Source organism: Dipodomys ordii, unplaced genomic scaffold (genome assembly GCF_000151885.1).
Source record: "Dipodomys ordii isolate 6190 unplaced genomic scaffold, Dord_2.0 Scaffold16, whole genome shotgun sequence".
Lineage (NCBI taxonomy): Eukaryota > Metazoa > Chordata > Mammalia > Rodentia > Heteromyidae > Dipodomys > Dipodomys ordii.
In genome coordinates, this window is record NW_012267232.1 from 16,267,049 (window position 1) to 16,288,346 (window position 21,298).

The window sequence follows — 21,298 nt, forward strand, 5'->3', positions numbered from 1 at the left end:
GAACAAATGCCTCAGTAGTACTCATTAGATACTATATTGAAAATGAATTATGCAATTTGTACATGGGGATGGGAGGAGGAATCTGGGAGAGATCAAGGAAAGGAATGGGACTGCCCAGAAATAAATATATGAATTACCTGTGTAATTTTAACCCTTCTGGACAGCACCTTTATAATAACAATAAAAATAAAATAAAGAAGAATCAGCACCCAGACCCTAAGTCCAAGCTCCATGACCGACAAAAAACAGTACTAGAAATATGAAAAATAATTCATAGAAACAAAACATCAGAAAATGAGAAAAGCCACAAAATACAAAAACAATACTTTGAGAACTATGAAAATGTATTTTTTTAATGAGTGAGACATTAAAATTGACTTGAATCAAAACTCTTGGATTTGGGACTATAAGAAAACCAAAGAGGATTTTTTTAGTACAGTTCATATTTTTTCTAGCATGCAATAACGCTGGTTTGTCTCCCTGAGTCCTAAACTACAAGGAGTCTCCTACATTTTCAAGAGGGTCTGACAATTTCAGGACTCGGTAAATAACTGAAAATTCACAACACTGGGAGCATTCCAGCTCGCCAGCCTGTGGATGCTTCTTGGGAGTTTCCCAGGCATTTCTTGTGGTGTCTAACCTAGTATCCAAAAAATGCCAAATGGATGTTATTTAAAAGATCAATAAAAATCTGAAGGGAAGCCCAAACCTCACAGACGCTGAAACCCCGGATGTGAGCCCAGAGGCTTCCAGGAAGTATTCCTAGCAAACAGAGCCTCTGTTCTTTCACCTACAGTCCTTCAAACAGGTAGCCTGTTAAGCAGGCTGGCTATTGTTTTACTCATCAGTCAAAGAAGGGGTGAGGACATCTCCCCAGTTCTCACTTGGCAAGCCAGCATCCCCCACCCCAAATAACACTGACTCAGTGACATGGGCTACAAGGGCATTTCTAACACATAGCCTTTTATTCAAGACATACTACCTTTAAATAACCTACAACAAAGTTCAAGTTTCACAAATCAGGCAGGAAAGTGCCTTATGGCTCTGGACAAATACTTGTCCAAACAGGTAACTTTCTTGAGAAAGTGGACTGATTTGCATGGGTCCTTCCTAGCTCCTCTTGCTTGCTGCAGACTAACCCCTGACTACATTGGCCTGTAGACTTCTGCTGGCAAGCACCAGCTCGGGCCAGGCTGCTTTGCATTTATTTCTTCTTCTGCTAACATTTGTTTTCCTAGTCTAATATTTCATGAGATTATTCTAGATGGCTTATCCCTAAACTCAGAACTGCCAGTTTTTTTTAAAAAAAAGAAAGGAAGAAAGAAAAGAAAGGAAGGAAGGAAGAAAGAAAAGAAAGAAATTTCAGAGTCTGGGAATGTGGCTTGGTGGTAGAGTGCTTGCCTCGCATGCATGAAGCCCTGGATCCGATTCCTCAGAACCACATACACAGAAAAAGCCAGAAGTGGCCCTGTGGTTCAAGTGGTAGAGTGCTAGCAGTAGGCAAAAGCAGCCCAGGCCCTGAGTTCAAGCAACCAGACTGGAGAAAGAAAGAAAGAAAGAAAAAAGGAAGGAAGGAAGGAAGAAGAGAAAAGAGAGAAAAGAAATTTCAGGGAAAATAGAAGTTGAGTGTTTGCTGTGCCCATTTAAACATCGAAATTGCTATAGGCACTATTTATAACTAAATACGTATCATCTTTTCTATAAAAGTCCTACACAGAATACAATATATTAAGCCAGTTCAAAAAAAAATGGCCACGGAAGTGGCGCTGTAGCTCAAGTGGTAGAGTGCTCGCTTTGAGCTGAAGAGCTCAAGCCCAGAGTTCAAGCCCCAAGACCGACAAAAAAAAAAATGGCCACTATTCCCAGAAACACAAAACCACTGCATTTCAAGACTTGTACTTCTTGTGATACTACTCTGGTAAGTGCTTTTACTACAAACTGCACAAAGCTCTTGGGGGAAAAAAGCCTATGGAACTTTTCATGAGAAAGCTTATTTCAGTTAGTTTGTTCAAAATAAAAGTAATGAGAAGCTGGGCACCAGTGACTCATGAAGAGACAGGGATCTAAAAATCATGGTTGAAAGCCAGCCTGAGCAGAATAGTCCATAAGAGTCTTATCTCTAATTCACTACCAAACAGCCAGATTTGGAGCTGTCCACATGGTTGTGTACCAGCCTTGAGAGAAAAAGACAGGGGCAGCACCCAGGCCCAGAGTTCAAGCCCCACGACCGACAAAAAAAAAAAAAAAACTATATAGAGCACTCAAAAATAGATACATTTGACTCATTACACCTGCTTCTCGGCTACAGTATCCACTCTGTCACCTGGGACATTCATTTAATTTAAGTGAGTTCTGCCCAGTGAGTTACAAGAGCCACACTGTGCTGTAGCACTTCACAAAACAGCCGTCACCTTCCACCTCCCTGTCTCTTAGATCACTTGTTCTGGGAGAAGCCATCTATGACATCATGAGGACACTCAAGCCATGCTGTGGGGAGGTCCACAAGGTAAAGAACTAAAGGTCTCCTGCCACAACCAGCACGCAATACTCGGCCTGGGTCTGAGACAACCTGGACACTGAGCCTTGTACCATCCTCAAGTTCCTCAGTAACACTAGTACCACATAGGAGCTTGACCACATCCTGTAAGACACCTGGAGCTAGGATCGTGCAACTATGCTATTTCTGGATGCCCGACCCACAGAAACTGTGTCAACTAATAAATGTCCATTGTTTTAATCTGCTAAAGTTTAGGACAATATGTTGCACAGAAATAAAATTCAAAGGGGGGGGGCTTTAAAATTAAAATTCTAGCTCCAGCTATTTCGTAGTATTTCTTAGAGAACCCAAGACCTCAAAAATCACATTAAAAAAGTCTAAATTCTTCTGGTTAAGTATTTATCTTCTTTCTCATTATTCATTACTAAGTAATTTTTTAGCCTTTTTTTTTTTTTTTGGTCGGTCGTGGGACTTGAACTCTGGGCCTGGGTGCTGGTGCTGTCCCTCAGCTCTTCAGCTCAAGGCGAGCGCTCTACCACTTGAGCTACAGCGCCACTTCCGGCTTTCTGGTGGTTTATTGGACATAGGAGTCTCACGGTCTCTCCTGCCCGGGCTGGCTTTGAACCGCGATCCTCAGATCTCAGCCTCCTGAGTAGCTAGGATTACAAGCGTGAGCCACCAGCGCCCGGCTTTTTAGCGTTTTTTAAAACATGTACTTTATTGTTATCCTAGAGGTGATGTACAGAGGAGTTACATTTACATGAGTTGGGTATAAGAACATTTCCTTTTATAGTGTCATCGATTCCCTCTCCCCCAGTCCCTCCTCCCTCCTGTCTCCACCCAAAAGTTGTATATTAGTTCACTGTTATCAGTGTCCAGTGAACTCCACTGTTGCACTTTTTCACCCTTTTTCCTCGAGTTCTGAGCCCTACTCCTCCTGCCCTCCACAGTTATATTCATGAATACACCATGTAAAGGTTAAAGAATACAGAATTACCAGAAAAGAAAAAAACATATTAGTCTTTTGTTTCCTTATCTTAGGAGTTCATTTCAGTAGTATAATAATTTCAAATACATACGATATAATGATTATATGTTATACAAGAAGCTTAATTATATATAATTTTTAAAAATAAAACAAAGTAGTTTGTGCAAAATTCTTAAGTAAAATAAAAGTGTTACTAATGTACACCGAGCAATAAATGATGTGTTTCTTTTCTCACATAATTGTCTATACATCATAAAATCTTTTGATTGTTGTTTTTTTAGTGCTGGAATTGGTTCCAGACCCTAGTACATGGCAAGCAAATGCTTTACTACTGACATATACCTCCAGCCCCTGAAATCTTGTTTAATATTTCATTGCATTTGTCCCCACCCTTAAAAGACACATTTCATGAACAAAGGTTGGAAGGTTTTAAAACATGTAGAATCACTAGGATATTAAAGAGCTTGCTAGAAAGAGGCACTGTGGCTCAAGTGGTAGAGCGCTAGCCTTGAACTGAAGAGCTCAGGGATAGCTCCCAGGCCCAGAGTTCAAACCCCATGACAAAAAATTAAAAAATAAAAATAAAAAATAAAGAGCTTGCTAGAAGCAGATGTTATAAATGCATAGTAAAAACATGGTTCTTTGTCTTTTCATTAAGTAAATGCAAGGAAGAAAATTACTCTGTCAGAAGCACAAATTATTCACATTTAGTATTGAACTTGTTTATATCCTAAGCAATATAAATATATTGGTTAAGATAAAGAATGATGAAATCCTACCCATAAAAGAAAATTAACAATCAGACCTCCATTATTCCTTCTCCATACTAATTCTCATCTTCTTCTCATATGGATATGGAAGAATAAATGACAAGTTTTTCAGAAGATTTTATAAATAAAAATAATAATTTAAAAGTAAAGAAAAATTCTCTTAAGTTACCTCATTATTAAATCTTATATTATTTAATGTTACAAATGAATCCTTCAAAAATAAAATTCAGAACTCTAGAGTAAGCACATTTTATTTGCATCATTCAATAACTATTCATAGAGACATAAAGTAACTCTAAGATACATATATCAATTTGTGTTTTATCATATTTATCTTTGGAGTATTAAAATTCAAGGATGGTATTTGGACAAGCAAGTGGTTTAACAAGTGCGTTTCAGGAAGAGGTGAGGCAGGTTCCAGCCAACGCAGCTCAATCACAGCTCATGTGGCAATGAAATCTCACAGTATGACTAGAGGAACTATTTAAGAAACAAGGTCAACTTTTAAAAAATATAATTCCTGGCTAGCATTAGTAGATACAGCCAACTATAAAGTTTAATGTCACCTGTATATTAGAAAAGAACATTTTTTCCCAAACACCAAAGACCCAAGATCTGTAATTCTGGGAACACTATTAGACAAATGAATTTCACTTGTAATTTAATTTCTACATTCTTCTAAACTAATTTAACTATTACTAATATTCTGTTAAATTCTAAGAGTGAATAAAAAAGGAGGAAAAGTTATTTATCCCTTTACAGTCTGGGGGCCAATTCTGTCACTGGGCTTTTATTTTCCTAGATTTTTGTCTAATATTTTCTCAATAAAAAAATAAGTTCAAAACCATCTGGCCAAGCACCAGTGGCTCACAGCAGTAATCCTAGCTACTCAGGAGGCTGAGATCTGAGGACCGTGGATCAAGAAAATCCCTGAGATTCTTATCTTCAGTTAACTACCAAAAAGCCAGAAATGGAACTGTGGGTCAAATGATAGAGCACTAGCCTTGAGGGAAAAACAGCAGGAATAGCATCCAGGCCTGATTACAAGCCCCACAAGACCAGCACACACACTGGGAGGGAACGGGAGACCCTGTGCAAAAGGAAATGTACTCATTACCTGACTCATATAATTGTAAGCCCTCTATACATCACCTCTATAATAACAATAAAGTAAGTTAATTATAAAAATACTGAAAAAATAAAGATAAAATAAATTTAAATAAAAATTTTTAAAAATCTGTATCTTCAGCCGGGCGCTGGTGGCTCACGCCTGTAATCCTAGCTACTCAGGAGGCTGAGATCTGAGGAACGCGGTTCAAAGCCAGCCCGGGCAGGAGCGATCCTGAGACTCCTATGTCCAATAAACCACCAGAAAACCGGAAGTGGCGCTGTAGCTCAAGTGGTAGAGCACTCGCCTTGAGCTGAAGAGCTGAAGGACAGAGCCCAGGCCCAGAGTTCAAGCCCCATGACCGACAAAAAACAAAAATTTAAAAAAAAAAAATCTGTATCTTCAGCCGGGCACCGGTGGCTCACGCCTGTAATCCTACCTATGCAGGAGGCTGAGATCTGAGCATTGCGGTTCAAAGCCAGCCGGGGCAGACTCATCTCCAATAAATCACTAGAAAACCGGAAGTGACGCTGTGGCTCTAGTGGTAGAGTGCTCGCCTTAAGCTGAAGAGCTGAGGGACAGCACCCAGGCCCAGAGTTCAAGCCCATGACCAGCAAAAAATAAATAAATAAAAATAAAAAAAAAATCGGTATCTTTGACAAGTATCTTAGAAAAGCTTCAGAAGATGTTGCTTCAAAGAGTGTCTTCTAGAGACCCAGAAACACAACAAATCAAAGAAAGGTTGGACAAATGGGATTGCATGAAGTTGCAGAGCTTCTGCATGGCAAAGGACATAGCTAGCAAGATCAATAGAAAGCCTACGGATTAGAAGATCTTCACTAGCCATACAACAATGGTCTCATCTCTAAAATATACTTGGAACTCAAAAAATTAAATCCCCCAACAACAAATCCTCAAAGAAACAACTGCCCAATAAATAAGTGGGTTAAAGACTTAAAAGAGAAACTTCTCTGAAGAGGAAAAAAGGATGGCCAATAGACACATGAAGAAATGCTCAACCTCCCTAGCCATAAAAGAAATGCAAATCAAAACAACATTGAGATACCACCTCACTCCAGTTAGAATGGCTATAATCAAGAACTCTAATAACAATTGATCCTGGAGGGGATGTGGACAGAAGGGAACCTTACTGCATTGTTGATGGGAGTGTAAACTTGTTCAACCAGTATGGAGGTTCCTCAAAAGACTTCACATAGAGCTCCTCTATGACCCAGCAGTCCCCCTTTTGGACATTTACCCAAATGTTTACAAACAAGACCACACTAAAGCTACCAGCACGACTATGTTTATTGCAGCACTATTTACTATAGCTAAGATATGGAACCAACCCAGATGCCCCTCAGCAAATGAATGGATCAAGAAAATGTGATATATACACACAATGGAATTCTATGCCTCCATCAGAAAGAATGACATTGCCCCATTTGTTAGGAAATGGAAATGGAAAGCCAGGCCAAAAGAAACATAGGTCCCATGGTTTCCCTTATTTGCAATATCTAGTATATGTCTGAGTCAAGAAAAAAAGGTCAGATAAGGTGTTGTTAGGGAAATGAACCCTAAGATATGTATTCAAAGGGTTTTTTTCTTTCATGCATTTGTTTCTAACACATTTATAAGATTATTTCTTTGTTGCTTTGTATGTCCCTCCTCCACGGTATAACCGGTGCTTTCACTATATTTGATGTTGGTATAATTTGTGGAGGGGAAGGGGAAAAACAAGTCGTTTAAATAGGAAGGATAGCGCCCAGGCCTAGAGTTCAAGCCCGCGACCAAACAAACAAAAAAAAAAAGACGAGAAAAAAGTTACTTAACAAAAGAATATATTAAAAATGGGAGTTTTAGCATATTTAGAATTTTTAGAATCATTGAATTTCTCAACTACTATTACAGATATTATCAGAAGATGGAATTGCTAAAGTATTTTTGTGTGTGTGTGCCAGTCTGGGACTTGAACTCAGAGCCCAGGTGCTGTCCCTGAGCTTTTCGTCTCAAGGCTAACACTCTACCACTTGAGCCACAGCTCCACTTCCAGCTTTTTGGTGAATTATTGAAGATAAATCCTGGGCTGGCTTTGGACCATGATCCTCAGATCTCAGCCTCCTGAGAAGCTAGGATTATAGGCTTGAGCTACTGGCACCCAGCTCTCTTATTTCTTTAAGAATACTTTTCCTGGTGGATGCTAGTGGCTCATCCTTATAATCTTAGAAACTTAGATCTGAGATCTGAGGATGGAAGTTTGAACCCAGACTAGTCAGGAAAGTCCATGAGACTCTTATGTCCAATAAACCACCAGAAAACCGGAAGTGGCACAGTGACTCAAGTGGTAGAGCACTAGCCTTGAGCTGAATTGCTGAGTGACAGTGCCCAGGCCCAGAGTTCAGGCCCCATGACCGACAAAAAAAGAAAAAAGAAAAGAAATGATAGGATATTTCCTAGATATGAAGGATGTGAGTTATTGAATTAAAGGGCCACTGGGATCAAGCATGAATGAATGAAAAGAAACCCTGTCAAGTAATGCTACTACTGCTAAAGTCCAGAAAACTCAGGCAAAAGAAGTTTCTAAGGAGAAGAGGAAAAGTTACAAAATAAAATAATAACTTTCATTATAAAGGGGTGTTGGATCTTGTTAAATTCTTTTTCTGCATCTATTGAGATAACCATGTGGTTCTTATCCTTGCTCTTGTTGATGTGATGAATTATATTAATTGATTTGCATATATTGAACCAGCTTTGCATCCCTGAAATGAATTCTGTTTGATCATGGTATATGATTTTGGGGATGTATTTTCCGAATAAAAAAAATTAAAAATGAGAACATAATTTTGAATTTTTTACCTACTAACATGGATGTTATAAGAAGATAAAATTTCTAAACTATTACTTTAAGGGATGAAAATTTATGAATTTTTTAGGTATGCAAGATCTAACATATATCTAATAGACATCTTAGATATCTATCCCCAAACACATACACCCATCACACATACACACACACACACACACACACACACACACACACACACACACTTTTCCCATGTCCCCTTTCTTAAATCAAAAAAAAAAAAAGAAAACACAAAAATGCAATCAGCACATCAAGTCCAATACCAGGCCCCACTGAGGATCACTTTGGTGACACTACAGAATTACAGGCTCCAAGAGGAATGTCCTAAAAACTCTTAAGACTCACCACTGGGCATGCCTGTAGATATTAAGAAGATGTTTACACTTTTATAAAGAGTTCAGGAATATGTTAGTGATGTGTACGTTTTCCGACTAAGTAATAGGGAGAAAGATTTTACATTCATTAATCTCAATTATTTCTCAAGTATACTTGAGAAAGAAAATATCACTGGGAATATCAGCCTAAATATATTTCAAATAATAAAAATTATAATTCACTATATTGTGAAGATAAAAGTCTGTATTCGTGGTATAGGAGTAGGTTTTAGTAAAAGCAAGCCAGCAATCATTATATTCCACAAGAGGAAATCAATAGATGCTGTCTGATATTGAGCAAAATTAAAAACTAGCAGCACTGTGAGCATGGTGGTGCATATCTATAATCCTAGCACTCAGGAGGCTGAGGCAGAAGGATCACAAATTCCAGACCAGCATAGTGAGACCTTGTCAGAAGAGAGAAAGGGAAAGTAAGAGTGGAGGGTTGGAGAAGGAAGGGAAGAACAGAGTGGGAGTGGCAGTCCTCATTTCTTTCTGAATTAGAGCTTCAGATGTTAACTCTTTCCTCCCATCAGCCCAAGGTGAAAGATTTAGATCTTTCTAAATCACTGTACTGTATATTACTCCTCTGCTCAAAATCCTTCAGTAGCCTGCCAATGCCATCAGAATCAAGGCTAAGCTCTTGTCCTTGGCCACACACTGGCCTCTGGCCACCCCTCCCCACCAGCTCCCCTAAGCTCTGCACCCTACCTGACTGGATGCCAACATCACATGCTACACTTGAGTCCGACTGGACTACTGACAGGCAACAATATTCTGTTTTTATGCACTGAGGTATACATACAGGAGACTATATATGCCTCATATTTGGCACTTTGAAGACCCTTGGTAAGTATTTATGAAAGGAAAGTTTGGTGTTTTCATAAATGATGCAGAAATGAATCACACAGCCTATTGGAGGCATATCTCACTGGCAAAGACAAACACTGCCTTAAAGTAGAAAAGACTAAGTGAAGTAAGCCAGACCCAAAGAAATAAAGGTCCCATGGTTTCCGTTATCTGCAAGAACAAGTATATGTCTAGGACAAGTAGAAAAGCTCAAAAGCTATGTACATATCACCATATAAGCTGATGCTAAGTGAAATGAACCCCAAGATAGAGACACAAGAGGTTTTATCTTTGTTGCTGTTCTTTTTATAATACTTTTTATATAATACTTTTTATTATACTTATAATGTACTATGTGATTTTTTTGTTTCTTTTATGTAATTCCCCCATGGTATAACCCCTGTTGTCACTATATTTGATTCCAGTGTCCTTCATCTTGTATATACATTTTTATAATTTGGGGAGGGAAAGGGAAATAACAAAATGCTTAACTAAGGATACAGGTTGACTGTACAAGACACTATGTTGAAAACGAACTTTGCAACTTTGGGGGGGGGAGGAGTTTGGGAGTTGGGGAGGAGAGGGATGGTAGGGGGAAAACTAAAGAAGGGGTAACAATACTCCATAGGAAATGGACTCATTACCTTGCTCATGTAATTGTAACCTCTCTGTACAGTATCTTTACAATAAAAAAATATTTTATAGACAGATGATATTCCATTTTTTCTAAAAGCCAAGTGAAAAACTGAAGAAGACTATGCTTGCTCAGTGGTAGGAACTAAAAGTAAGCTAACAATTATAGTGACAGACAGATGGAAGAAGGAAGGAAGGAACAAAGGGAGAGACAGAAAGACATAGAGAAAAAGAGAAAGGAAAAGGTGAGAAAGAGAAAAGGGAAGGAAGGAAGGAAGGAGTGGTCCAGAAAAATAACTTCACCTTAATTTTACAATGTAACCACTAAGGTAAGAAGTCTCTTAAACATGACAAGTAGTCTGAGGACAGGAAATTACTCTTCATTTTCTGGGAAAAAAAAGAAAGCTTAGCCTTAGAGAATATATGCTGTAGGTATTAACACTTCTATTTGTTTTCTGGGGAAGAACTGCGTCATTAACTTTTAAAAGCAGTCTAACCAGTTCTCAACCAAGCATGCCATCCAACAAAAGTTTAATTAGCTTAGGAGTTTTGTTTAAATTGACAGATGTGGTTCAAAAAGCCCCCAGGTCAGCATTATAGTTTGCATCTTAAATAATCAAAGTGCCCAAAGGTATTCTGTGGTTCTACAGTTGTTATTTTTCATTCTGATTTGCAAAACGGATCCGGTTAATCTCTGGATGCTAAGAATATGGCTTATTCAAATACAGAAATATTTTTACAGGATCTTTGAATCCATACATACAGAAAAAGAAGAAGAGCAGTTATTCCTCACCTAATCACAGAGCAGACACCCAGCAACCTCACTTCCCGGGCCTCACAGGACGTGGGAGGGGGAAGTAGTTGCTAAGGTAGCTGGCAGCAGGCAGAAGGGTCTCAGCAGAGACCTGGGTAGAAGCAGCTCACACTTTCCCATCGGAAAGCCTTCCAGGCCCTCCCTCCGAGGCTATTTACTCTTTACAAATAATATTACTAGTCTTATTTATCTAGTTTCTAAGCCTGCGGCAGAATAGAAATAAGATATTAGGAAGAGAGCTGTGGGAGAGGAGCTACTTAACACATAACTGAAAATCGGGCTGCAAAGCAGAGACAGCTGCAGCCTAACGGGAAGGAGGAAACAAAAATTCTGAAAAGAAAATGAAATAAAAACCCAAAGCACATCTGAACACAGAGTGTGGGAAACACGCGTTGCTTACCCAAGAAGATGTTGGGGTTCTACTGAATTGTAGAAAGACATAAAGAACTCACATGGGTGGAATGGGACAAATGGGGAGGGACAATGGCAGGAGGTGACATGGACCAACCTGCATTGTACATGCTGAATTGAAAGCCCATAGATAGATAGATAGATAGATAGATAGATAGATAGATAGATAGATAGATAGATAGATAGATCTAACATTCAACGTGACAGTCTTTGTCTTCAAGGAATGATTTAGTTACACACAACACAGTAGGTAACATGCCCCAGGATATAATCATCCTTACAAAGGGGAAAGTGAGTGATGGATTTTTAAAATGTTTCTGGCCAAAAGAAGGCATATTTATACTGCTAATTCAGGGTCTGGTTCTAAACTCCCACCTGCCGTCCCTACTGACAAGTTTACTTCACATATCCACAATCAATACCAAAATCTCGACCTACTAGCCATAAAACCTTATTACTTAGCTACACACACACACACACACACATGCACGCACACACGCACATACATATGCACACATACACAAAGCCAGGTAGCTGATTGCTCACACCTATATCCTACCTCAGAAGGCTGAGATCTGAAACATGCAAGGACTGGAAAGATTATCTCCAATTAACCACCAAAGAACCAGGAGTAGAGCTGTGGCTCAAATGGTAGAACACTAGCCTTGAACAAAAAAGCTAAGGCCCTGAGTTTAAAGCCCCAGTACTGGCACAAAATAACAATTAAAAAAAAAAAGGCAGAGTCATCCTAACCTCTTTCTTTTACTCCTTTTTCTCTCCTCTCTCCCTTCCTCCCTCCTTCCCTTTCTCTCTCTCTCTCTCTCTACACACACACACACACACACACACACACACAGCCTGTAAACCATCTTCAAAGTGTATCCTGAGTCAGACTATCCTCCTCTGCTACCATTCCCTTCCAAGGTTGGCTCATGCCACCATCAGCTGCATCAAATCAAAAGGCAATGACCCTCCTCCCCCCTTTCACCACCACCTACCTACAATCCGCAAGCAGATTAAATTTTAAAACAAGGTCGTCATTCCAATAGATAAAACACTCCAACATCCCTGTCACTAAGAACGCAACGCAAAATTCCAAATGTTGGTGGCAAGTCCTCCAATGGGGACTTGTGCTGAATGGGAACGATGCTGATTCCTAGAAGTAATTTGGAAGCTGCAGAGATGGGAGAGGAGAAGCATTTTTTGTTATAACAATGAGAAGATGCTATTGGAATGTAGTAGTTAAGAAAGGGCCAGAATAGACATCTGGCAGCTCACAGAACAATCCAGTAGAAAAAATAAATGCCTGTATCCTAGATAACATCCCAAAGGGATAACATCCCAAAGGGACAGGGTTTTTTTTAAAAAAAAAACTTTATAAATATGTAAGGCCAGAATCTAATTGTTTTATATATTTAAATACAAAAGTTTTCCCTAATGGAAGCCACTTTGTATGACCCAAGAATTCAACTATAGTATCAATGATAGCGACTCTACTACGCTGCAATTGAGGACCAAAACAACACACCTACCCAGCTCTGCACTGGTCTCACAGATATCATGATATGTTCTGAGCATATATGAAATATATTCTCTGGCTCTAATATAGAATCCAAAAATACATTTTACAAAATACATATACAAAATACAGAACCAACAATAAGTTAAATGACATGAAACATGAGGATGGATATTTTATTAATAAAGGGAAACTTCTTTGAAGTGAGTTATTTCATTTTGAGTGTCCTGTTGTCACTTGGCTCCAAATCTGTGCAGAAAGATCTGGTTTCCATGTCCTACTCTTTGATATTTTTTCCAGTCTATCTTGTAGTCTTTTTTGGCGGGGGAGGGTGGGCAGGTCAGTTGTGGGGCTTGAACTCTGGGCCTGGGCTCTGTCCCTGAGCTCTTCAGCTCAAGGCTAGCATTCTACGGCCACTTCCAGCAGTGCCCCTTCCACAGCGCCACTTCTAGCTTTTTCTGCGTATGTGGTGCTGAGGAATCAAACCCACGGCCTCATACATGCAAGGCAAGCACTCTACCACTGAGCCACCTACCCAGTTCCCTATCTTGTAGTCTTACCATTTACTGAAAGTAAAGGCTTTTGAGGTCTTTTCCAGTACTAGAGACTGACATGCTGAGACTTCAATTTAGGAGGCTGGTTTTGTTCTTTGATGCATATCACTTAGTTACAATAGGAAGTTTAAAACTCTTTAATTGGTCTTACCATTCCTACCCCACTTAAAGTTATCACCCACTTTCTCTTACTAAATACCCCTAAATATCATCTGTTATTGCTCCTAACATGTATTCTACTTCCAACTCTACAGTTTTTCATTTCCTGGTCCTTCTCATACATTATGGCTTCATACTATCCTGCTCAAAATATACCCATTGTCCATAGATGAAAACAGCTGACAATTTCGTTAGGTAATTTAAATGACTCTCATATATTTTTCTCTAGGTTACAAACATGACATTAAGTAAAAACTACAAACTTTATTTCAGGACTTTAACAGGAGAACATATGTCCAATAAGAAGGAAATACTCAGTCTGATAGTATGGACTGATGGGATGGACTGATGGACTGGCTCTTAGCTTCCTCTATGACATTGTCTCCTCCCATTTTCCCCATTCATAGCCCTGCATTTGCAAACCCCTAAACACCACAGGAGCAGCTCTTCCTTGCACCTTGAACTGTCTATCAACTACCTGGCATGACCTTCCCCATACATAATTACATAGTTTACTCCCTTATTCCCTTTAGACTTATGCTCAAATGTCACAGTCTCTTCTGATGCTTCTGCTCATCTTATTTAAATGTCTCTCCATCATCTTAAACATTCTTTCTTATGTTTCTTACTAATAGTTAAAATATTACTGACTTATTTATTTATTCTCTGTCTCCTCCCTCAGGATTATAAACCCACTTCCATTGCCCAGGGTCTGGCAAACACTAGCCCCTATAGATACCCAATAACATTGACTGAAAAGTCAAATGTCACATATCATTCACTCATGAAGAATATAGCTCAAAAAGTATAAGATGGTTCTGTTTTGGGTAGCAGAAGACAAAAGATTTGTGGGGGGGTTCACTGTGGTTGAAGTATGTTATACACACGTATGAAATAGAACAATGGAATCTGATAAAATTGTCACAAGAAGGGGATAGGGCAAATGGGAAGGTCATAGATACAATGAGTTTGATTGGTTGGACACATTGCATGCATGTACAGAAACATATGGAAACATCTCATTGATACCCTTATGTCCCACTAATATATGCTAATGTAAATAAGGGGAAAATTTGAATGGATGAGAAAATGCCTTAAAGACTAAAGAATATATTGGGTTAACCAGGTAGGTTCTTGGTCTCATATAATAGCATGTCCATTTTATAGACATGTTATTAAATATTGGAGATAATTGAACTTTTACCAGATGTTCCACTTGAAAAGCTTCCACAACTGAATACTGGAAAGCCATTACTCTTACAAATTAGCAAAGCTTCAAAGGCGCAATAGTACACAAAGCTGACACATTTACAGAAACAGATTCTAACCACTACTGGTGGCAATGTAGTTCATTCAGTTTTACTGGGGTACAGTGTATAATCTGCACAAGGATCCTTTTTTTAATGCAGTACATTTAATATGCATTATCTTATTTATCTTATTTAAGATTCTTAAACAGTATTGTGTTTAACTATCACTATCTATATTGCACAGATGAGAAAACTGAGGCAACAATAATTTAAAGAATAAGTTGCAATTCAAAGATCCCCCAAATTAGGTCATCTAAGTCTAAATCTAGGCTTTCTCCGTCGTTTTCCATTGTCTGCTAATTCCCTTGTTATGAGGACAAACTTACCTCCTTAAAGCCAAAAAGTGTGTTATATACAAATCTTTTGAGTCTTGCTGTCTAGTATGGTGCTAAACCTTATAAGTGCCCAATAAATCTTTGTGGAAGAGAAAGTAATTCTTTGAGCTACAAGATTCTCTACGAAATGTTTTACATCACCAACAGAAACCGTGTCACAAATTTCCCCAATTCATCTTCTACCCTCTGTCTTTCATGTAGTAAGATGGCTTCCCAGAACAATGGCTTTATTTTTCATCCTCCTTTGTATCTAGATGTGATCATTTAGCTAAATTTAGCTAACTGTATATAAGCCAAAGTTACAGGTAATCTCAGGCATGTCCTTCTCTTGCTTAACACCTTCCTGCTAGTTAGATAGCTGGGGCAGATGTTATCACCCTGAGGTGACCTTGAGAATGAGGAGGACACTCTGTAAGACAATCAGTTGACAAGAGTCTAGATTCCTGATGCTGCTGAACCTATCTATCCATTAATTTCTAACAAGGTTACAAGGAAGATGCCACTACCACTTTGAGTTCTCTGATTTTGGGGATCCATAAACTAATCAGAACTAGTTATAGTAGGACTGCCACCTACTTCTTCTTTTCTTGTAACTTGTATTTGGTTAAACAGAATGGACTTTGTTCTTGTGACAGTCTATATGAATTATGCATTCTATTTAGCATTTTCATAGGTTCCATTGTAAATGGATATTTAATAAGCCTCTTCTCTTAACCCCAAAGAGCAACAGAACAGTCTTGCATAAAAAGCCATTATTCAGTAAACTGTTTAATAATCACTTTCCAGAGTAATAATTGATTGTCAAAGACTGTACAATGAGGCCAGGTCTCAACAGCATAATGAAAGTAGAAAAATGAAAAGCGCCTCAGCTGTCTCAGTATTTCATTTCTTCATAACCCTGTTTCTAATGATTAAGAGATGAAGAGCTTGAAACTTGAGATGTTCTTGAGAGGAAACCTGGCTGAAATGATGAGATCTGGCTCTATTATAATCTGCTTCTGTGTGCCTAATAAATTTATAGTAAGCCAAGAAAAGGATAGGAATTTTATAGATTGCATTATCTTTGAGACTGAAGAAAAGATAGTCTACCTCTTACAAAGGTAGGAAATGGGTGGATCTTGCTTGTCAATATAGAATAAGTCTGATGACCACTACAATTTACAGTCGGCTTGTGACCAGGACAATCCCATAGTCTTGACTGTAATAATATCCTAGGCATCAGTTCTTCCTATTGGCTGTTGAAATTTCTGGGAAGACCAATTTATGCATCACATTCTCTGGCTAAGAATATTCAACAAAGCCATAACTTATTACAGATAAAAAGATTTCAAGTATATTAAGGTAGATTTTCTTACCCTAAAAGATTAACCCACACTTATTAAATGAAGAAATACCCACTTTGCAGGTGGGTATTCACTTTGAGAGTAGTTTAAAGATGTCTCTAAGTAAATAAATAAATAAATAACAAAGCTTCTGAGATGAAGAAAAAGTATGTCAGTCTGTTAGACTGCTTTTGTTTGACATGATAGAAAGGAGATTTCATTTTGTTATTCATATTAACATTGGTAGAATCAGTAGGTTTTTTTATTGTATGTAATGTTTAGGCACCACTGTCATTTGTCCCACTTTGATAACAGAATGGACCTTACCTAAGTCCCATCCCATAACCACCATCTCTACCAACACTAAAAGGCTAAGAACTAATCCTGGGTTTTTGCTGACTTTCTCCAGGACCAGGTATGCTGGGTTCGGAAGCTACCAGCAAAAGGCTGGGCAATCTAACACACAAGAGTGCAATTGTCTTCTAATTGTGCATACCTGAGAGTGGAAGTGTCATGGTAAGAAGTAATTCACAATTCTTTGGGATTGAGTCTTAAAAATCGTAATAAAAGGGGGAGGGGGAGATGGAAAGGACATCAGCATGAAATAATACAGTTGAAATAACATAACAAGTTGAAAGCAATTCTAAATTATTAGAATACCTATATATCGTCTCAACCCTATTAATTAGCTATACAGTCTTGCAAAAGTGACTTTCCCTCATTGGGTCTCAGTTTTTTGGGGTTTTTTATTTATTTGTTTGCTTGCTTGCTTTTGTCAGTCATGGGGGCTAAACTCTGGGCCTGGGCACTGTCCCTCTTCAGCTCAAGGCTAGCACTTTACCACTTGAGCCATAGCACCACTTCTGGCTTTTTGTGCTTAATGTGGCGCTGAGAAATCAAACCCAGGGCCTCATGCATGCAAGGCAAGCGCTCTACCACTGAGCCACCTTCCCAGCTCCAAGGTTTCAGTTTTATTGAGTCTTAGAACTCAACACATTACTGTAGGGGAAAGAAGGATAAGGAAACGATATGAGGAAATTAGTCACGAAGGCCCCGAATGTTCTTTTCTCTATGAGAACGCGGTGTAAAATACAACAGAGAAAATGCATTAAATGAGAACATATTATTTTAGCATCAATGCAATAAACTAAGAAGTTAGCCTTCTTTTCCTATCCTGATCATAAAAACTCATATAGAAAATGAATATGACTAATTGTGTCAAGCCATCTCCCCCCTGTGTGGTGAGACTTTGCAATAAACTACTTGTTACCCCTTCCCTCATTCTTCTCTTATTTTCCCTCCCCACTTTATGTCCCCCCAAGTTGTACAGATCATTTCCAACATATTGTTGCATTGGTTTCCTCCTTATCCTTTTTCTCACCATTCTGTTGTCCCCCTTCCCTCCCCTGATTCAGATAAACATATAAATACCAGGGTACCAAAATAAAATACAGTGACAACAGAGGATATATCATAGGGGGAAGAACATACAAAAGAAATAAGAATTCACATCGTGCATTGAAAACAACAACAAAGAAAAATCTTTGGGTCCATATCTTGGAGTTCATTTTGATTGGCATCATTTTAGATGATCCTATGTGGGAGAGGTGGGGGAGGTGGAGAAGGGAAGGGATAGCAAGGAAAAAAAGGAGGGGGGTAACAATGTTCAACAAGAAATGTACTCATTACCTAACTCGTGTAACTGTAACCCCTCTGTACAACATCTTTACAATAAAATGAAATTAAGAAAAGAAATATATGATCATATGTACATAACTATTGAGCTATTCTGCTCTTCTGCTAAGATTATCCTAAATGTATACTAATTATTGTAAATAAGGGAAACCATGAGACCTATGTTTCTTTGGGTCTGATTTACTTCACTTAATATGAATTTTTCCAAGTCTTTCCATTTCCTTAAAAATGCGGAGGTATCAGTTTGACAAAAAATGTACTTATTACCTTACTTATGTAACTGTAACCCCTCTTTACATCACCTTGACAATTTAAAAAAATTTTTAAAGGAAATGGAAATTATTTTAATTTAGAAATAAAGGTAATGAAAGAAACAAAGCCTATCTCTCTCTCTCTCTCTCTCTCTCTCTCTCTCTCACACACACACACACACACAAAGAAAATCAAGGTATAAAAGAACACTACAAATGAAACACACATCCAACAAAACTAGAAAATGTGCTGTTCAGTCTATTTGACTGTTTTTATTTGGGATAAGAGATGCTTAAACATGATTGTGGTTGGCTAGTTCTCAAGATTTTGATTTTACTGTCAAAACTGTTTATCTACCCATCCTTAAAACCCACATGTTTACCTATGCTGCTTTAAAACAAATACTGTAAAGAATATAGTTACCTAGCTTCAGGCTGTTACAGCTACAGATTGGCTGACTTCAAGCACAACCAAATACCTTACTTTTCAGTAATAAAAAATAAACAGCTTCCCATGTACAGTAAATCAATGTGTAGCCTTACTGGGATAGTTAACTAACTCAAACTGCAGTCAAGGTAGCCATGATATTCAAAATCCTGATGTCAATTTTATACATTCAACAGCTGTTTTAAAATGGTAAGCTCTTTAGTTTCATTCAGAATAAATAAAAAGCATGACTCAAGGATATCCCAAAAAGTCTCTTTATAGTACTTTCATGCTCTACAATGTTAAAGCAGTGCTGGATTTTAACTCTTCAGCTTACCAGTTAGTGTCTGCCCTACCTCCCAGTCAAGGAGATTCTAAAGTCGTGGATCAGTCCTTAATATTTAAAGACATTAAAAAAGTCTACATTACAAATCAATAAATGATGAAATAAAGTTGTGTACTAAATAAACAATCTATTGGGGAAGAAGGAGATGTTTTTATCCTAATAGCCACCATCAAGGGATTATTTTTAACAATATTTTGAAATTAATTGTTCTCAGTGTAAATTATATGTAATTATCTTACCAAAGACTACTGGTGTATAGTCAACTCCAATCAAAATGATACATACGCCAGGCACTGGTGGCTAACACTTGTAATCCTACCTACTTAGGAAGCTGAGATCTAAGGATCATAGTTCAAAGCCAGACCACGTAGGAAAGTCTGTGAGACTTTATCTCCAAATTAACCACCAGCCAACTAAAAGTGGAGCTGTGGCTCAAAGTGGTAGAATGCTAGCCTTGAGCAAAGCATTTCAGGGACAGAGATCAGGTCCTGAGTTCAAGCCCCACTTCACCCCCACAAAAAAAAAGACACATAAGAATCCCATCATGGGTTCCACCATCTAACCCCAGTTAGAACACCCATTATAAAAAATAAAATAAAATCACAACAGACAGATGTTGGTGAGATTGGGGCCAAAAGGAATGCTACTACACTGTTGGTGGGAGTTTAAACTTGTTCAACCACTCTGGAAAGCAGTATGGAGGTTCCTTAAAAGACTAAACATACAACTCCCCTATGATCCAGCAATCCCCCTCCTGGGCATTTACCCACATGACCACAAACAAGGTCATACTAAAGCCACTAGCACAACTATGCCCAGGGCAGCATTATTTACGATAGATAAGATATGGAACCAGCCGAGCTCCCCCACAGTAGATGAATGAATCAAGAAGATGTGGAATGGGCTGGGAAGGTGGCTCAGTGGTAGAGCGCTTGCCTTGCATGGGTGAGGCCCTGGGTTTGATTCCTCAGCACCACATAAAGAAAAAGAAAAAAAGCCGGAAGTGGCGCTGTGGCTCAAGTGGTAGAGCGCTAGCCTTGAGCTGAAGAGCTGAGGGACAGCGCCCAGGCCCAGAGTTCGGGCCCCACGACCGGACCAAAAAAAAAAAAAAGAAGATGATGTGGAATATATACACAATGGAGTTCTACACTTCCATCAGAAAGAATGACATTGCCCCATTCATACAGAAATGCAAAGACCTGGAAAAATTATATTAAACAAAGTAAGCCAGACCCAAAGAAAATACCTCATTTGTAATAACTAGAATATGTCTATGACATTCTTAACAGGGGATCTCAATAGCCCAATTGTTAAGTGCATAGGACCATAAGTCTATCAACATGAACAGAATTGGAAACAAGAGGTTCTTATTATGTCCTATATGCAGTTATTTCTTTTTTTCTTTCTGTTTTAGTCTTCTGTACCCTTTGTCTTGTATGTAAGTTTATTCAATCTGTGGAAAGGTAATCACAGAAACAGCAGGACAAAGGATGAACTAATACAAAAGGGATACTCACTGACACTATGTTGGAAATGAACTATACATCTTGGGGGAGAGGGGAGTAAAGAGGGATAAGTTGGAGAAAATGAGGGAGGGGTAACAGTGTTTAAAAAGAAATGTACTCATTACCTTACTTATGTAACTGTAACCCCCCTGTTCATCATGTATAGAAAAAAGAATCTTCTCATTATCATGATATTGAGCAAAATAAAACAAGTTCAAAGAGCTAAATATCAAGTCTACTCTCATATTCAGAATCCAGACTTTAAAAAATTAATAACAATAATAATAATGATAGACATTACCATAAAAGGCTCTCAGGAAGAATCAGCAGGAGTTGGGAAAGGGAAAAAGATTACTGATGATGATTTAAAATATTACATATAAGCCGGGCGCTGGTGGCTCACGCCTGTAATCCTAGCTACTCAGGAGGCTGAGCTCTGAGGATCGCGGTTCAAAGCCAGCCCGGGCAGGAGAGACAGTGAGACTCCTATCTCCAATAAACCACCAGAAAACCGGAAGTGGCGCTGTAGCTCAAGTGGTAGAGCGCTCCCCTTGAGCTGAAGAGCTGA

The 21,298-nt window shown here is 38.6% G+C and overlaps 1 protein-coding gene across 1 annotated transcript in view; it reads right to left on the reverse strand.

Moving 5' to 3' along the window:
- Positions 1 to 21,298, reverse strand: part of LOC105982588 — a 116,900-nt gene that overhangs the window by 89,718 nt on the left and 5,884 nt on the right. The window contains exon 2 of the mRNA XM_013012236.1: positions 511 to 640. Within this exon, the coding sequence (XP_012867690.1) occupies positions 511 to 640 (130 nt within the window). The remainder of the gene's footprint in view (positions 1 to 510; positions 641 to 21,298) is intronic.